The sequence below is a fragment of the Gymnodraco acuticeps genome, unplaced genomic scaffold (assembly GCF_902827175.1).
Source record: "Gymnodraco acuticeps unplaced genomic scaffold, fGymAcu1.1, whole genome shotgun sequence".
Taxonomy (NCBI): domain Eukaryota; kingdom Metazoa; phylum Chordata; class Actinopteri; order Perciformes; family Bathydraconidae; genus Gymnodraco; species Gymnodraco acuticeps.
In genome coordinates, this window is record NW_022990652.1 from 249,460 (window position 1) to 270,052 (window position 20,593).

Consider the following 20,593-nt stretch of genomic DNA (forward strand, 5'->3'; position numbering starts at 1 on the left):
AAGATCTGAGCACGTCAAGAGATATCACATCATGCAAATGCTATGGTGAGTGGGAGGAAGTGTGTTTCCTTTTCCTAGCACGACTTGTTCATTGAATCATTCCTGGTAATAAGGGTTGTCTAACGGACAGAATTGGTACCAATTTGCAAGTAAAAATGTGGTCTAAAGTCAAGACTAAGTTGTTAGGTGTCGTTTTTATACCAAAATAAAATTATCTTTGGTATTATTATTTTTCAACTGGCTCTCAGTATTTTCACTTGAGTCCTTCTGGTCCCATTGGATGGTTCAAACTAATGATGTGTCTACGAGAATGATTGAACAGCAATATTGATAGTTGATTCAGGAAATTAAGGGGAATTAAATGTCCTGTGGCACACTTTCTACATAACTAATGTATTCATGTTTAAATATGAGCGAAGGTATTTGCAAGTATGTTCGTGTTAGGTGAGTTATTTCTGATTTATTTTCAGTCAGGTCTAAAGTGATGGATTTGACGTCGAAAATTCAAATCTGACTTGAGTCATTTGACTGAAGGTCACCAGGTAGACCATCATCTAAGGTGACTAAGAAATACAACCCTTTATTCACACACCTTAGCAAGCATCGTATTCCAAATTTGAGGAAAATATAATCATTACTATTTTACTTTTTTAAAGTAATGATAAAAGGGCAGGGATTGTGAAACTAGTCTCACCATGGGTTGTCGTACTTCCACCTTAATGATGTCCTCATAGATGTCGTCCCCATCGTCATCACATGGCACACAGTCGTAGATGTCATCCTCACCCAAGTCATGCTCACTGGGGAACAAAAACACAAGTTAGATGAACGACTGTATCCTCAAACAACCTTCACTTCAGGATTAAATCCTTTTACACTGCCAAAAAGGCTCATATCTCAACTTTAAACTGCTCTGACAGCTGAGAGGCACGGAGCAGTCACAGCAGCACCAGCTCATTATCTCTTACGAGCCTCACCTATAGAGTGATATTAGATTTTGAGTTGAAGGGACCAGCACTCGATGTTCACAAACTTCCAATGAGTTGCGCCATTGAGTGGCATTTCTCTTAAATGTGTTTATGCTGCTTTGGCACCCATCTAGCTAACTGACCTTTAATTAGACGAACAGACAGCAGAGCACAGACAGTGGCTGTGGAGAGGAGTGTCTTCTGGGGAAAGTCCCTCATGCTAAGCGAGTGCACACACTGCATCTCCGTCTGTCCTGTAAAAGCAATTATTGTTTGGGGAACTTATCGAGGCAGTGGAGGAGCCTCAGCAGGAATACGCTTTGGCGATGAGCCCACATCGATGTAGTTAATAACCAGGGAGCTTTAGGTTTGCTAAAAAGGGAAATAAATGATTAAGTAGTGTACATAAATAAATGTTGCAGGAGTTGCCTGCTAAATAATGGAAGACCAGGCTTATAGCTTGGCGACTACTGTCTTGCTAAAATACAATCACATCCACCTCAAATGTACTAAGGTGGAGGCAGTATAATGCTGCCAAATATTCAGTTAGTTAGGCTTTGGGCTATAATATTTTGGCATACAGGCCTGATTAAAAATGTGCTGAATTAGCTATTAGCAGTCCCTGTTGCTATATGCAATTAACCCATTGATAAATAGAGAAATATGCCGGAAGCACTTTGATAGGTGAGGAAAGTTAAAAATATGAAGTATTTTAGTCGTCCTTTTTCTTTGACTTATACATTTACTCCATGGAAATAGAAAGATAAGTAAGTCCAAATGAATGTGTAAATCTCTGTGAAACAATCAAGTTATGGCTCTGAGAACAAGTGTGCTTTTACTGTAGACACAACTTTTTAAAGTACCCTAATTTCTCTGACATGTATCCTTTTTGTTAACACTGCTTTGTGCCTGTCCCGTTACCCCCCACCTTTTTCTAAATAAGTGAAATAAATGTTTAAATTCCATCTGGACTGCCTCCACATGCTCAGAAAAGGAGGACCAGGGTGGCATGTGAACGCTTTACTAAAATGTCCTTGGCCATGACACTTAATGCCTTCCAGATTAGGGGATGCCGTTTTGTGATCCGAGTGGGGGAAAGCCAAAAGGTCATGTCTCTTCTCGGTTGAAAAGAGCCTCATCCAACTACCTGTTTGAGTATTCTTGAGGAAGATCCTTCATCCTTTGCCTAATGGGGGCCGTAACCTGGCTGTCCCGGCCCCGAAACAGACAGGAAATGTAATTCCACTTTAACATCCCCAGAAATTGAATATTTTTGTAGGGATTTTACTATATTAAATCATGAATATTTAAAATGTGGCACAGGTTATGGGTCATTGTATTTTCTTTATGGCTTGATATGACCTTCGACATCTGCTATCTTTGCTTAAATATTTCTTCTTGTGTGAATGTTGGATACAAATCAGAGGAGGCAGAACTGTACTCAATCATTTCTCAAGCTTTGTCGTCACGCTCGTGCGGGGGTTGTTTGAAGTTTTAATTGAGGTGGCTTGGTTCACTCTGGGCGCCGTGCTTCTTCTCTCTTCATTAAGTTAAAGTGGCTCATGTTGAATAGGGAAGAGGCGGAGTGGGAGATCCGCGCCGTCCCATCAGTGTCTCCTCTGAACTCTGAGACTGATGTGTTGCGCGACGGGAAGTTTTTGAGAAGAAGATGTTGTACTTCATTTTGCTCTAATCCCTTCAGAGACTGTATTATACGACGGAGGTCTAGTGCGGGGATTTAAATATGACCTATGGAGAGATCTAAGAGGAGCGGGATCTCCAGTGGGGACATTGAGGAGGAGTAGGGAGGGAGGTCTGAGTGAGGTCTATTTTATAAATAATGTAACTATTACAAGAATGAAACATTTAGGGAATTACCATTGATTGAATCATCTACATCTATTGACCCTTACTTATCCAGGGGAAATTGTCTATGACATTTAGGCAATATCTTTTCTCCAGTCAATTATATTTCATATTGACCAACTCTTCTTTGTTTCAGTCAGTCAATTTAAGGATTTAGTGGTTGTTTTGGGAGGAAATCTTTATATGGACTGGCACATTTCTATAAAGATGATCCCTTTGTCATTGCCTTTATTTTGATTGGCATTTATCCATATCGCCAGGACTAACTGATATCCGTTGATCCCAATTAAGCATTTTACAAGAACTGATTTCACGTTTTTTTTTTTCTTTTAAATTCCATATTGATTTTTCAAAACAAAAACCAGAGGAATCAATATTTAAATGATAGTGTGTGTACATCCACTTTCACTGATTGTTTCCTATCAAATTTCTAATTACTGCTGTCACTAATTAACTTCTTAACTTGTTTTCTGTTTTTAGTCTCAATATGCATTGAGTCAAAACACTGTAATTAACCCCATATAAAGGTCTTACATTAGTCATTTATATTCCATAATGTACATTCTGCACTGGGTTTGGTAGAACCGAAAAAGCTGCGGCTAAGGAAAAATGAAGGGTGTTTTGTAAGTGGAAGTTGGCCTTCAGTATTTGTGAGGACACATTTGAGCATTAACCCTCTGCAGTCGGTGGTGCGCATCATTTTACGTAATTAATCATATATTTTCGATTATAAGGAGTAGAAATATGATTCAGATATCCGCGGAATCGCTGGAAGAGTAGCTTTCCAGTGGTATCTCCTGTGAGACTGTAACCAGGGTTGCATTCCAATAGTCCATTTAGCTTAGGAACCTTCCTAACGGAGTGAAATGACCCGGAAGTACGTCACTGGCAGCCATGATAAGTGCCGTTCCAATTCTCCAAATGAAAGGAAAGGAGGTTTCAAACTTCCTTTATAACCTCCTTTAGTTTAGGAACCACTGGACCTCCCTAACCGAAAGGAGAGGAGAAAATGCTGCCCCACAATGCATTGCAGCCGCAGCATTTGCCATCACAACAGTCGGCCGTTCACGGAAACAACCGATTATGACCGAGAAATTATATCATGAAAGTTACGGTGCTTATTAAGCATTTTAAAACGTATGTGGTAAGTTGCCAAAGTGCTTTTTTCCTGAACGTTCATCAGTATTATAATCAAAGAGAAATATGAACGTTAGTTTTTACTGAAATGATCAAATAAAGTCAACATCTCACAGTCTTTACTGAGCTGTGTGGGGTTTGTTCGACTTTTAAAATATGTTTGAATGGTGATATACACAGTGATATATGTTAAGGACTAACGTTTATAATAAATACATTTGTATTGATTTTAAGATATTTTCATACAATCATACGTATTGGGATCATTTGTATTAATGTGGACCGGAGGGAGAGGGTGACGAGCATAAGTTTCACTTTCCTTTTTTATTTCAATTCCAACTTTGGTCATGAAGAATTATATTTCTCTGTTGTCCACGTTCATAAAGCAACAGCATCAGAGCACGGTGCAGAGTCTCTAGATGAGTTTACAGTAGTCCCTCGTTCTTATTAAACATCCATGTTGTAGTCCGCTGTATAGAAAACTGTAGTTTCCATAGTTTCCCCACAGCAGCAGACGCACATTCAGGACGTCCGCTGGCGCATCATAAACACGTCGGATAGTGAAAGTGCAGTCGATTCTCTAAAGTACTGCAGTCTCTTCTCCTAAATCCTTTTGAATTCTCCTATCCACTATCCCTTAACCCCGTGACGTTTCACTCAGAGGTCAAGGAATAGGAGATATGGTTAGAATTTAGGAGCTGATTTTTGGATTATCGGAACGCAACCCCGCAGTCTCTTCTTCTAAGTCCTTTTGAAGTCTCCTATCCACTATCCCTTAACGTTTCACTCAGAGGTCAAGGAATAGGAGATAGGGTTAGAATTTAGGAGCTGATTTTTGGATTATCGGAACGCAACCCAGGGCACCACAGCCAATATGGCCGCTCAAAGCAGCTTGACTTTACACTGTGTGGGATTGGTGGATTCGTGTGTCCGTCAAGGAAATCTCGGCCGGCAGCCATCATGGTCTGAAATGACCAATGGACATCGAGAAATCACTAAGGACCTACCCACCAAGTAAAAAAAAACATAAACCACGTGTCTCCCATCAGTTTACGTCTGTGAGGGGAGAGAGAGAGACAGAGAAAATGGCTAAAAAAAACTTTACAGTTGCCGACTTCGCTAGAGATTTTTTTCGCTAGCAGCAGTGAAGATAGAGCCTCAGAACCTGAAGTTTTCAATTCTTCTGAAGAAGAAGAATACAAAGACAACAACAAGGATCCATTTGGACATGGGTAGGTGTAAATATTACAGTAATAGTGTACTGGCAATGTGTGGGGAATAACGCGAAAATGAACAATAGGTTTATTGATATATATTTTTTATCGAGAGTCATGAACTTTTTATTGGGACAAAATAGACTCTCCATTAGCAAACGTTTTACTCTGTGTTAACGTTATTTTGGTGTGTAAAAGTGAGATTACATGTGTAGATGATTACATTAATCATGTATTCGTCCCACAACGGAGACATTTACAGTGACATGTTTTTGCCATCGATTATTTTATCATACTGTTCTGTACAGATGAGACTTTGTAATCAGATGTAGCCTATGTGTGTCTGTGATTTTATACTCAATGTAAAGTAACTGGAAAGTGTGTGTGTGTGTGTGTGAGAGAGAGAGATCGAGAGAGACTCCTTCTCCAACCTCCCAAACTTTATTTGTATGTGTGCATTGTTATTTGTGCTTGAGCAACATTTTACTTGAACTTTATTTCAATGAAATTAGTTGTAATTATTGTCCTACATTTTAATTTGTTTTACAGAGAGGTTTCACAGCTGTCTGGGCCTAGTGGCCCACAGGCGGCGTTTATCCAGCAGCCAGAACATCCATCTGTGCCGGCCCCCAGGTCAAGATCTATCATCGCTGCTACAACCCGTTGCTGCAGATACACGCTTTACAACATCAGGAAGATACGTCCCCAGCTGACTCAGAAAGCGACTCAGGTTCTGGTCCAGGCTCTCGTCATCTCACGCCTAGACTACTGCAACTCCCTCCTGGCTGGTCTACCTGCATGTGCCATCCGACCTCTGCAGCTCATCCAGAATGCAGCGGCTCGTCTGGTTTTCAACCTTCCTAAATTCTCCCACACCACTCCGCTCCTCCGCTCCCTTCACTGGCTTCCGGTAACTGCTAGAATCCACTTCAAGACACTGGTACTTGCTTACCATGCTGCGAATGGATCTGGCCCTTCCTACATCCAGGACATGGTTAAACCGTACACCCCAGCGCGTGCACTACGCTCTGCATCAGCCAAACGACTCGTTGCGCCCTCGCTGCGAGGGGGCCCCAAGTTCCCATCGGCGAAAACACGTGGGTTTGCTGTCCTGGCTCCAAGATGGTGGAATGAGCTCCCCATTGACATCAGGACGGCAGATAGCTTGCACATCTTCCGGCGCAAACTGAAAACTCATCTCTTTCGACTCCACTTCGAGCGTTAGAACTATTAACGAAGCACTTTTATACTAATAAAGGACTGGCTTACCTAAAGCCAGTTGAGTAGCACTTGAAATGTTTGGCTCTATGAAACCTGATGTACTTATATGATTCTGTTTTCTTCAAGGTTGTGTCTTCCTGGTCGAATGTACTTATTGTAAGTCGCTTTGGATAAAAGCGTCAGCTAAATGTAATGTAATGTAATCTACTGTGGCTCAAGGGCCTTCACCAGAGCCATCACCACCAAGGACCAGCAGACCAGCATCACTACAGCTGCCTCCACCTCCATCTGCGGCTGCCACCAGGTCAAGATACCTCAGCACAAAGGCTCCACCACAGCCATCACCTTCAACCCAGCCAGCAAGGAGGTCTCGTGGAGGTCTCGTATAGCACTTGTACACCCCACCTACACAGCAGCCCATGCACCATCACCCCCACCTACACAGCAGCCAGACCCACTGTCTTGGAAGACAGACAAAGACCTTGACACTGTCTTGACATTTATAATGAATAGTTGGTTGAAAGTTCTGATGTTCAATTTTGTAAATAGTTATATCCAGTTTCTTATATTTATATAAATAGTTGGTTGAAAAAAACATATTTATAATAAATTGTTGGTTGAAAAAAAAGGTTGAATGCTCAATTTGTATTTGTACACATCACATGAACCTTGATATGTAATATTAAGTCATTATTCAGTCTTAATGTATCTCAGTCCCTGCTGTGGTGAAAGTAGAGTGATAAACACCTGTTTTACTCACAATTCGAATTTTAGACATGAATAACACATTTATATACAGTGTAATTCAAATATTTTACTGCTTTTGTGATCCTAAGACTTTGGTAACCAAATCTAAAACACCAAAACAATTCGATCACATGAGTAAATTTGTATTTTCACAAGAGTTTTGAAGATTTTCTGAAAATCGGATGTCAAATTTTAACCTTTTGAGCTACTTATCTCATCAAACAGTGCTCTAAGGTGAGTAATATGCATATATAGCAATACCAGAGATTGTCCTGAGCATTTTGATATTCAACACATGGGGTGCCATGTTAGAAGAAATACATTTAAAAGGTGATTTAAGAAAACATCTAAAAATCGAGAAAATACCCTTAGACTCCAGAGGGTTTTTAACCTCAAGCAGTAATGTGATTTACTTTCTTCTCATTTTTCAATGTGCTGTTAGAAGGACTTGGTTATAAGGCTAACAGTGGTTAGGTCAATCCTTTTCATGTTCTGTAAAACATATTACTGATTTGTTTGGGAGATTGCCAGTAAATGGACAATTACTTTTAGGCATAACATTGATGTGGCTTTTGTTTCAGACTGTAGCTGAAATGTAAGGTTACATTAAGATTTATGTAGGAATATGGATGGTTTTTAGACATGTATTATTGATGCTTAAGGTTAATGTTTTAGGCTGTCAAGGCGTGCTTGAGTCCTACAAGTGACATGTGTGTATATGTGTGTGTGTTTTGTATGTGTGTTACCCAAGAAAAACAAAGGAGGAGAAATAGAGGGACATAAGTCTTGGCTGTGTAAATCTGTCACACCACACCTCTACTATTTATGTGCCTTTGTCTAGTTTAGTGGACTTTAATAAATCATTAAAATGCACTTAATGTGTGACTGTGTGTGAGCTTGTGCATGTGCATACATAGCAGTGCATCACTGAGATTGAAAGTGGGAGCACAGTCCTGAGGATTCATGAATTAGGTCTGATTTTCTGTCTGATTACACCACGATGGGCCACAGGGTGTCCAGTGTGTTTGCACGCAATGGGCCCGCTAGCCTCCATCTCAATGACATAGATTTAGTAAGGTAATGACTAGAGAGGGGGTGGGGGAGTATGACTCAACATATCAGAGCCACAGAGCACAGGTCCCCTAAGGCTGGGCTGCCTTACAGGTTTATAATAATAGTATTTATGTTGTTAGAGCTATGATGTATTGGGAGGGGAGCTTGAGCATTACACCTTAACAGCAGGCTGATGCTGTTACACTGCATCTTTAGAGATAATAGAGTAAAGAACTGAAAAAAACACACACCAGTATGAACATGGTGGATGAGATGGCTTGTTATCAGTGAGGCTAAACTGTGAAGTTTGAAGCTGCCTAGGGATAACAGATGCAATTTGTTCTTTTTTCAATCAACAAAGACAACATGGAGATGCAATTAGGTATGATCATTTCGTCAAATAGCATCATTAACAATGTTATTTACCATTCAACTCAGCTGCCATAACATAAGATTTAGACTGTTAAAACAGCATGAATGTAATGCCAAGTAATGCCAAGATGTGATTGCTATTTTTTTTATTATAGAAATGATTTCTAAGCCTTAATTTGTGTAATATATTGTCCATCCATCCATCCGTCTTCTTCCGCTTATCCGTGGTCGGGTCGCGGGGGTAGCAGTTCCAGCAGAGAGCCCCAAACTTTCTTTTCCCTGGCGACATCAACCAGCTCTGACTGGGGGATCCCAAGGCGCTCCCAGGCCAGCAAAGAGATATAATCCCTCCACCTGGTCCTAGGTCTACCCCTTGGTCTCTTCCCAGCTGGACGTGCCTGGAACACCTCCCTAGGGAGGCGCCCAGGTGGCATCCTAACTAGGTGCCCGAAATTATTGTAATATATTGTGTTATGTGTAAAGATATGTTATCCTCTTAAACTATTTTTTATGAAATACTGAATATGTTTCATGTGCTGTACATAGTTTATTTTAACGTATACTAACTGCATTATGAGTTTTTACTTAATTGTTGGCATCGTTATTTATTTGGCATCAAAGCTGAATTTTTTTTTCTTGACATTAATTCTGTGCTAGTTTTTAACTTTCCTAGGTATTTAGAGAATGTTCCATTAAAATGAGGTCCATACATTATTAAAGCCCATCTCTATTTACAAAATAGATAATCCTTAGAGTGTTAGTTAAAGTTCAAATTGAAATAAGTGACCTAATACCTGGCAGTTAATGATACCTGAGTCCCATCCATTTCCAAGCTATTGACATTTCAAGCCAACCCGCCCAAGGGACTAATGGAGCAAAATAAACTGCGAAAAATGTGACACAAAGGGCTTGTGACACTGTTTGCTTCGGAATGGAAATCTATGTGTGCCTTTCACCGAGGGAAAGTCCCTTGGCGACTGTGTCCGATCCACCCCCATTTCATGCTTTGTCAACTCCGGGATGGAGTCATTCCAGACAGGGAGGAAGTTAAGCGACATGAAGACTCGGCATCACAAAGCCAGGGGGGAGGAAGTACGGAAAAAGGTTTACCACATTAACCCAGGAAACCTCGATTAGGTATAAAACCGGCCTCTAACAGATAAGGTGCAGAGGAATACTTCACAAACAGATATACCTGAACTTATCATAACATCCCGATGCAATTCATTTACAGCTGTCATTTACAGGTGAGCTCATTCTGACAGCGTAAAACCTCAACCTACCTCAGCTGACATGAATTCTTCTGACATGATGTCGTAAATATGGAAATCCACCAGCAAGGTAAGTGACCTCTACTTAACCTCGAAAGTCAAATAACGCCCTTGGGTATATTTTAGGCCAAGTTATTGAAGAAAAGCCACATACAAGAGCCTTAAGTATCTAATAAATGAGTTACATGTTAATACACAATGCACCATTATTACATTGGTGAGCTCCCAGCTATCCTCAGAGACGTCAAAGGGTCCAACAGTTCAAGTATTTTGGCCGCTCCAGATTGATCGATTTTTTTGCTGCTGCCATTTAACATTTGTTCCGCCGGCATGATCTCTCTTTTTAAATCTCACCTAAAAATCAATTTTTATAGAAAGCTTTCTGTCGCACTTAGTATCCCTTGTCGTTTTATCACTGAACTTAATGACGCCACTTATTTCGATTTTTTATTGTTTGCCATTATATTGCTCTTCCATGCTGTTTTATTTTCTCACACTGAGTGGAAAAATTGCTCTTTTATTCCTTACATGCTGTTATTTTTATGGTTTCATACGTACGGTCATTGTATACTCTGAGATGCTCTTAAAAAGTACTCCATCCATTTACAAAATGATTACTTTGGTAAGATCATCATTGTCCTTTCCTTCACTCTTGCAGTTCAGTCATGCAGCCATTTTACATTATGCTTGCATCAATATTCCAGGCTAATTAATAAGTCTGAGAGGAGGGTTATTGCTTGTGTGGCCTATGTGCTAAGTGTGTCAAACTGTATTAGGTGCGGGACCTGCTGATTAATCAATTATGTGTCGGTCCGTTGATGAAACGAAAATGCATGCATGTTCTTTTGTAAAAGGTCAAGAGCAGCCGCGCTGCCGAGCAGAATGATTAATGCAATGAGAGCCAGCCCTCTGCACCTACAGGTTACATCAAGAGCACCGTGTTACAACACCACTGACTCCAGAAAACTCACTTTCAGAAAAGAAAACTCAAGCTCAGCCTCATTGAAGCTGCTGCCATGGTTACAGGGGCAAAACCCATTAATGAACAATCGTTTTTGCGTGTTTGAAGCAAATTTAACAGATAACCTCCATTCTATTGAAGTTGTTTGGTATATATTGTAGCGAGTAACAACAGCTTACTTTCATGACACTTGTTGCTATGGATACCATGCACTCGCCCAAGCCACCAAATCTCTCATTAGCAATTTAGCAATTTGATTCTATGGGGTTGGGATTTATTGCATCCACCAATAACCTTTGTTTTCAGTTTGGTATTAATGAGCTATTAAGGATTATGGAAAGAATATGACCTGTCATTAATGAAACTGGGTAGAAGACTGTAGCATGGGCCAATTACATTTGGGCGTGAATCTGAATTAAGAGCAAAGTACATAATGAAATTACATGTTGTTAACATTGTAAGACGTGACATTTGGCCTTGGCGGAGCTCTGTGCTTTATTTAGAATGAGAGAGCTAACTTTAGCCTTTTTTTTGTATTTACTTTATGTATTAAGGGACACATCAGTAAATATAAAAACACTCATAATGAGTATGACTTCTTCCTTTTTTGATACATTAGAAATATGTGTCTGTTCTCGAGATGTGATGCCAGTAGCCCACAGGGTGCATGATGAAAGCAGCGCTGTTCTTTTAACACATTCTTCATCCCTTTTTTACTAAATGATATCTTCAAAACATCATGAGTCATTTATTTCCTCTACTCTCTTGAGGACCACTTTCTGAGCATGGTTTCGTTCAGTTTCCAAGGTAAGGGCCCATGTTGCAAGTTTGCAGGGCTTCATGTTTGGCTAAACTGATATAATCCAGCATTAGCCTGCTTGGTTTGCACTCCTCTCCTCTAGCGAGCGCACATTCTTCATCCCCTACAGAACACTACAATCATGTATTCAGCAGGCATATATCTATAGCCCGCATGCTCATCTCCCGCTCTCCTACCTCCTATCTTTCTGTGATGAATGACACCCATCACAGAGCGGTTAAGAAATGATTCTTCATTAATCTGAGTCGGCATGCTGTCATTCTGCCAACGCAGAGACCCTACGACTCTTTTTCACACCAACTAACCCTGAAACAAGCGGAGAGGCAGCCGCAGCAGAAGTCAGAGCGAGGCAGTTGTCACCATGGCAACAGGCAGATTGACACATGGCTCTACGCTTATATAATTAGGCAGTTAGAGGAAATTGGAAGAAGTGGCAATCACACTTCACTTTGACACATCCCAAGATGCGTGTTGTATACATGGTGGGTGGAGAGTTGTTATGTATCAAGATATACTGATCTTTACATACAGCAGTTCATGTGTATTTATTTTGACTATAAAAAACAACAGTTATTAAATATCCAGTATGAATAAGGTGGGATCAAGTTATCATCATCAGTTGTAAGAATTATCACATTGACGGTACTTTTGCAGCATATAAAGAAACCACTTTGCAGTCAAAGAGTATTTTTGGAGCTAAAATACAATTTGCAATTACCTTTTGTGGAAGGAAACAATAATATTTAATATTATAGAACATCAAATCCAAATCAAAGTTCATTTTCAGGGATCTAAGTGTTAAAATCCCCCATTAAAAGAGTTAAAAACGATACATAACACACTGCAGATATGGAAAAACCCCAAAAATGCATACAGTAATAGGGCCTATTATTTATTCAATTTGTGTGAATACAAAAACTATTTCACGATCACAAAGTGGGGACACGCATCATATTTGAAGAAAAAAAGCATGCCCCCAAAAGGTAACTCATTTTATTTTAGGCTTGGGACATCAAGTTTGTTTATGATTTGGGTTAGGTAAAGGTTAGGGCTTGGGTAGGCATGCCATTTTTAAGGTTAAGGTGAAGGAAATCTCATATTGAGTTAATAAAAATGTAATCCTTTGTGACTCAAACATGTGTATATGTGTGTGCGTGTGTCTGTGTGTGTCTGTGTGTGTGTGTGTGTTTGTGGAAACCCATTACTTACTCTGCCAGCTCTTCAAGGCTCCGGTACACATCATCCTCATTCAGAGCTGTGTCCTCCGATGGAAAAGGCCTGGAACACACAAATACACACGGAGACACAAATAATGAGAGGGAATTCAAGCTGTGAGACACACACAACAGTGTCCCATGTAGAAAATAACCAGCGTTTTCTCTCTGCCAGCTTGTCACTCTTCGCTCCATCACTTGGGCAGCACAACAGCAGGATGTATTTTACCAGACGACCCCATCAGTCACAAACAACATGTTCAAACCACATCAACACATTGCTGCTGACAGATAAAAAACCTCTTCACACGGCCAACTTTCTCAAGAATTCAGGGAGAAAAACTGCCTTTTTTTCCCCACCTGATGGATGGGCAGATGCCTAATAAATCCTCTCAGGGGGTTTGAGCAGCTTTCAAGGACCCTCAGGGGCATTGCAGATCAATTCAACATATTGAAAATGACAGTTTAAAGCTGTCTTTCCAGCAAAAATGAGCTTGTCATCTTATTGTATACACAACTTTTCAATATAAGACATGCAGAGAAGGCTACATTAGCATAAATGTCCGCCCATCGCATTAATAATCTGAACGATTCCTCACGATCCCCTTCTTGAATGTATCATTCCCGCCCACGCCGCGTCAACAATCACAATACTCCTGGGAAGTATAAATGGATGACTCATCGATTAGCTCATTAAGCGGGGTGGATTTATTTCTAATCTTTGTGAAGATATATCTGCTTTCCGCTAACATTATTGTGAAGTGCATGTTTAGATCTCGATTGGCCGACATGCTTTATGATGTGTTTTTTTGTTCTCCTTTTGCTGCTACAAATGATAGCCTATTAGCTTAATGCCGTGCACAATTGAAGCCCATCAAAGTCAGTGAAGTAATGATAAGCACTAATCGCCAAACAAGCTAAAGTTACTGAAACGGAAATGTTGCGTATTATTAAACTAATCCCTCATGTTTATAAGAGATAATAACAATTATTTTTAATGATACAGGCTATTTGCGTCAAGCGCTAAACTAATAGGGATGGTGAAATGTTTTAAAAATGCACTCATTAGCAGCGTTCAAAGTACCCAAATGCGACAATGCATAACATTATTTCAGTTTAAGAGTTTCTTTAGGCCTGTTGTTTTGTTTTCATCATTATAGCAACATACTGGTGTTACCTCTCCTCAAGCAATACATCCCACGCACAGCAGCATCTAACAGGGATTCCTGTTACGGTAAACAGCCCTGTCAGGTTGACCTTGACTCCCGTCTGAATAATGTAACTACTGAACATATGATTTGTTTTCTTTCTGTCAAAGAGCCACTGGACACACACACACACACACACACACACACACACACACACACACACACACACACACACACACACACACACACACACACACACACACACACACACACACACACACACACACACACACACACACACACACACACACACACACACACACACACACACACACACACACACACACACACACACACACACACACACACACACACACACACACACACACACACACCACACACACACACACACACACACACACACACACACACACACACACACACACACACACACACACACACACACACACACACACACACACACACACACACACACACACACACACACAAAGGGTTCTACCATTATTCAAGAAAGAGATGGAGAAGGATGAAAGGGGGCAGGGAGGTTTTCAGGCTCATGGGGAAAGCGAGGAGCGAGATACGCCTACATGTTGGACACATAATCGGTAAAAAACAAAGCAATTACTGGACTGTGAATTTTGATATACATGTGTTATTATCACCAGCACAATGAGTCCCTTCACAACATCTTCTGGGGGTTTGAAGCAATGGTTTTTGCACTTTTAGACATTGGTAATGACAACAGTATTTAAGGTACATAAAGACATTATGTGACATCATCATTGACGCTAGAAATATTTATAATATAGTTGTCCTGCAAGACAATGATTTTGATCAGTACCCATATTGCTTGAACCTACATAAATGAAAATTAGGGAGAATACACTTTTTACAAGAAATGCCACCAAAGTGCTCTTTCATAATGTCCCATCTAATTGGCTACACATAATAATGACTGTATCCTGACAATACAATTTCAAATAATTTGAGATGAGGTACTGTCTTTTAAATGGCTTATAGTGTTTGCTCTCTGTATCAGCCAATCAGCTTGCTCGTTCCTGAATGTGAATTGGACCCAGGTACCCCTCAACAAAAACATGCCTGTTTGCTATCCTTGCTCCAAAATGGTGGAACGAGCTCCCCATTGACATCTGTACAGCAGAAAGTCTACATATCTTAAGTTTAAGAGTTTAGCCAAGTTGAAAGTAATGCACCACCTCTTCAATGGTTTGGCTTATTTGAATAAAATATAACTGTACTCTTCTTGTTGTTTTGCGTTTTTATCTTAATCTCAAGTTACTTTGGATATATGCTTTAGCTAGATGAAACGTAATGTAATGTAGTGGTTGGTAGAGTTGCATGCATGTTTACCTTGAAAGAAAGAAGGTGGCTTGTGTCTAAAGAATAGCCTCAAAGCCAGAAATGGCCTGGTGATTGATATAATACACATCTAGTGTATACATCTATGGATGTGAAAACAGTTCAAGGAAGATATAGTAGCAGGAAAAAAACAATAAAAAAAAAAACTGAATCTACATTTGTGTTGTAGCTGACCGTGAAGTTAGCGGTGAGGATTGGACAGTTCAGTGTCAGGGGCCAGACGTTCAAAGCTCTCATAAAAGCCCTCCCCTCTTTATAAGCACTCAGCCTTTGAAATCCTTTGACTGTGTTTGATCCGAGAAACGATCAGATGAGTGACGCTTTTATTGTGGTTCCCTGTCCTTGTAAAGATCCAATGGCGCTTGCCTGTTGGTGTGTGAAAGCCCAATATCGTACAAAGTGACATTTACAGTGTGTGGGTAAAAAATAATCGAAACAGTACTCCATCTTCTCATTTTAAATGTGCATATGTGTAAGTGTGTGTCGACCTGAGTGTATCTGTGTGACACCAGAAATTACCCTTTGTGTAATGAAAGCTGTGGTCACACTGAAAAGAGTGTGTCAGCCATCAAGTTAATTAATGCTATATAGTCAAAAGGTCAGCTGGACACCCTTCAGGCATGTGTACACACACTCACTCGCAAATACACACATTAACATGCAAAGAATCCTGCAAACTCAACACTTTTCTCTGATTCATTAACTTTGCTAACTTTACCATGTCTAAGTGGCTGACTCCATTAAAACGTATGTTCGTCCACGAGCTAATTACAAGTATTAATATGAAGGAATAATAATAGAAAAACTGCCTCGTCTGATTTGTTACTTTCTCACTCACAGTTATGAGCAGAAACACAGAGCGCAGAGGGGGGGCTTTCTCTGGAGTGCAATAACACAGCCGCGTTGATGACCCCCTCCAATGAAATGTGCATTATATTATAAGATATTAATGGAGTCCTGCAGGGCTAAATTTAATTACATAGTAGTTTGCGGAGATGTGAGCTCGTATGCATCACCTCAGTGTTGTTTTGCGGAGCCGAGCGTTGCCCAATGCTGCCGTTTTAATTTCGCCTAAATGGTACCACCAGGTGCAATTGAACCGTGTTTATAATTTGATCAGGAATCAGATGATGAGCCGTCTCTTGGCTTTTCAATAACGCTCTATTGTCTTTTCTGCACGCGTGTTGTTCAGGCCTGTTCGCTGGGTGATATACCAAAGTGGAAGCTGTGGTTGTTTTTCTATGTAATCTGTTGTCTATTCACATACAGTAGTACAAAGTGTTTTTGGTTATCTTTTACACCTCTGATTATCAAGCACTAATGGTATTCATAAGCTACTTTGATTTGGCTTATTCATGTGCTTTTATCCAAATGTTTTGAGACAAATTGAGTATTTAAGGTTTTAGGAAGAAGAGTGTAAGTAAGGTAGATGTATTTGGTCCAAACAGCTGATGCATTATTTAAAGAATCCTGTAAAACTAGTTTGTTTGCAATCTTTCTTCTTTCGGATGATTTCTCCATTTTCATAGCTTTTGTAGCTTGTGTGTTTCGTTAATTTACTTGCATGTCTTTTTCATTACGTCCCATAAGGAGGTGATTTATTTGGTCTGTGTGTCTGTTTTTCATAAGGATCACAGAAGCACTATAGTGGCACAACACGTGGTGTAAGGGTTTAGCATTCGAAAATATAAATAATAACCCAATCTATTTATTTTATATAAGTTATACCAAATGAAAATGTTATTTTAAAGGAAGCTCATAGGAAGTCATAAGGAAATCATGGACCCTTACCAAAAAGTATTGCCTGTTTTTCATTCAGCAAATGGCTTCAAAAGGGAAATTATGGATTGGATTTGCAAGTTAGTTCGTGTTTTTCAACCATAAAAGAAAAGTAGAAACATTTAAGAAATGTTGTAGCATGTCTTGGAAGGTAAATGAAAAGGCCTCTCAGGGCATTAAAAAACCCACATTTAGTCTTCTACCAACGCCTCTCTTATTGTCCTGCCTTTCTTTGGTGATTTCATTGCATCATGTCTGATCTCTTTTTCTTCCTTCCTTACAGCTAGTGAATGCATGGATGGAAAGTGTGGTTCAAGCTGGTCCCATTGATCCACTATTGTCGAAACAGCAGAACAACAGTGTAGCTGTTAGGTGTGAACGCAGCTCAAATGGTCAGCCTTGGAAGCAGTTTCACATCCCAGGACGCGGCTTTGTTTCTGCAGGGGTCAACAAATCGCTGGAGCCTGAGGAGGCTACTGCACTTTGCCACGTATTGTACCAAGCCTGCCCATAAACCCTCGTGTGTGTTTGTTAATATGTGTGTGCAAGATAACAAATGAGTAAGAGCCTGTTTCTTTGCATGTGTGACTTTATCTCACAACAGTAACTAATAACATTAGCACATGAGATGCATTCAAACGTGAGCAAAACATGAGTGGATGTGCATTGTGATGAAAGCATACTAATATGTGTGATGCAATTCAGTGGCGTGAGGGGGCAGAGCTTTGCTGACAGGAAGAGGGAAGGGAGGGAGGACACTTTGCCTGCTTCTTCTACTCCTGCATCCCACTAATCTTAAAAATAAATGGATGTCAATTGCACATCCATATTGCCCCTGCACTGAGTATGTACAGTATTTCATCATGATTTTGTATTAATCCTGATGGAATATATAACTTGCGTGTCACAAATGGCTTTTCATATACCACAGAAATACTTTAAGATGATAAAGTAAAGATGAAAACAATTACTTGAGTACTATTCTAGTTATTCAACACACAAATATCCTCTGCAACTGTTATGTGTGGGAGAGAAACTCCCTATAGTGAGCTTTTGGATTAAAGTCTTTGCAGACCATTTACATGAACAAAAACGTTAACTATCGGGCTTCTTTAAGACATTTCGTGGCCCTTAGAAAAAAAATATTTTACAATTTTGTGAGCAATATACCTATTATTTTCCTCTACATGGACAGCATTTATTGTCCGCCAAACTTCTGATGTTGTTTCTTAGCTAGTTCCCTCCATAGTGTGGTTTTAACACATTAACCTTTCAAACAATAGTACTCTCAACCTTAAATTCAATCCAAACCACTACATGAGCACACACAACACAAGTCTAACATATATCTTTTAGAAAGTTAGAAACTCCAGTACATATAAGGGGTAGGAAGTGGGGGGCTGAATAACAGGACAGTGGATGACGCAGGCTTATACTGTAGATAGCAGTGAGTAACACAAGGTCAACTCTGAGGACACAAAGACGTGACGCCTTTAAGGCTGTTGAGTGAACGTTTTTACAGTCAATTGATAAGAGACGGATGGATTTAGATGGTAGCCAGGATGCAGTCTTGGTCTCAGAAGTGGAGGAGGTGGGCCCAAGGAAGTCAGAAGTTGTCAAAATTGACCAATTTAGAAAAAAAGGACCGTTTGGACTAAGATACAGCTCACATCAGTAACAATATGGTCCTGTCAAGGATGTTCAAATGCAGTTGTTTTTATGAAAATATGATATACAAATGTATCCCACTGTTGAGTCATATACACCTTCCAGTTTGTATGCTCCAAAACACAAGGTAGATAGAAAAATAAAGTTATTTCTGAATGAATTTTGTCAGTCAACTGAGTATCACAAAGGGCATGCAAACTACAAAACCAGCAGCCTTATATTTTTGTAATTGTCAACTCATCTGCTTTAAGTAAGATGGACAGTAAGAGAGCACTCTGAGAGAGAGATGAATAATTCATACAGAATTTAACTGAACATTTGTCAAAGTGAATAGGGTACAAGTTATGGAAATGTTTTTTTTTGTTTTTTTTAAAGACGACAATTCAAGCATCCCGTAAAACTGACTAGAGACGACAGAATGAAAGATGAAAGTGAAATGGGCAGATTAATATTTGATGCATGTCCATTGAATATCTGGTTGTGCACAATTTAGCATCATTTTTCAGACCCGGTCTGGAATACTGACACAGTGACAGAGACATAAACTATCGATGCAGGAGAATAGTGAACACACACATCAAAGACCAGATCAATGGGGCTTCTACAGAACGTCAATGGACATGCCTATGGCAATGTGACCCAACACAGTGAGGTACTCTCCGGCCATGTTAAAACTCAATGGATGGCCTGATGTGCTGTCCATACTTTAATGATCTAAGACTGTGGGGTTATTGTCTGGGAATAGAGATCTCTACCCTCAGGAACTAACGCTAAAACTTCCTTTAAATCCCTTTGTAAAACAGTTATCTTCATTAACTACTTTCTGTAAAAGGGACATGGACACCCATTGGACACCCAACCAATTACGACATTTCACATATTAACCACTCTAAACCCAAAACCTGCCATGGATTTGGAAACTCGTGGTTTCATGACAAAAAAAAGTAATACGATTTATTGAAGCCAGAGACTGAAAAAACAGACGTCATCCCAAGACAGTTCTTGATCTTAGACAAACACATCTTTAAGGAAACATAACATATTCTAAGCTTTACACTGTGACATTTCTAGAGAATCTTACTTATGTCTTAAAGAAATTAGTTTTGTTCTCATTTGTTTGAAGAACATGTGAAGTTCCCATTCTCACAAGCTGCCCTCTTTTGAAGGTTTACATACATATAGAAAACATCCTGTAAGACATGGAGGTGCAATTCAATGGTTTCTGTTTGGCCTTTGCAACCGTATGCAATAACTTATTATTATGGGGCAGTGGTGGCGAAGTCGATAGGGACTTGGCTTGGCAACTGGAAGGTCACCAGTTCAAGTCCCGGCAAGACCAAGTGCTACCGAGGTGTCCCTGAGCAAGGCACCGTTCCCCACACTGCTCCCCGGGCGCCGTTCAAAATGGCAGCACACTGCTCCTAACACTAGGATGGGTCAAATGCAGAGAAACAATTTCCCCACGAGGGATTAATAAAAGTCCATCGTCCATCCATCTTTCCTAAAGGTGTTGCATTGGAGGGAACTGCTTACATGTACAGTATGGGAAGTGTTTAAATGAGAAGCCACAGGCCTGTACACAGTTTACAGGGACTTTAAAGTGAGACAGATACGTTCTGACAGTTCAACGGGTCCTTTGAATGCAGCTGACCTTGCCTTACAAGCAGTATTACTAAGAAGTGGATGAGGAGACCCTTTAGAAAGGTTAACTGGGGTCAGTGAACAACCATATTGTGTAAGCGCTCTGCTGGAT

General features: G+C 40.0%; 1 protein-coding gene across 14 annotated transcripts in view; it reads right to left on the reverse strand.

The window, feature by feature from the left end:
- The window catches only part of vav2 (vav 2 guanine nucleotide exchange factor), a 220,936-nt gene that overhangs the window by 36,579 nt on the left and 163,764 nt on the right, over positions 1 to 20,593 (reverse strand). For all 14 annotated transcript variants that reach the window (XM_034229475.1, XM_034229483.1, XM_034229477.1 and 11 more), the window contains exons 4-5: positions 12,840 to 12,908; positions 695 to 800 (exon numbers count right to left, since the gene is read on the reverse strand). In XM_034229475.1, coding sequence (XP_034085366.1) covers positions 695 to 800; positions 12,840 to 12,908 — 175 coding nt within the window. The remainder of the gene's footprint in view (positions 1 to 694; positions 801 to 12,839; positions 12,909 to 20,593) is intronic.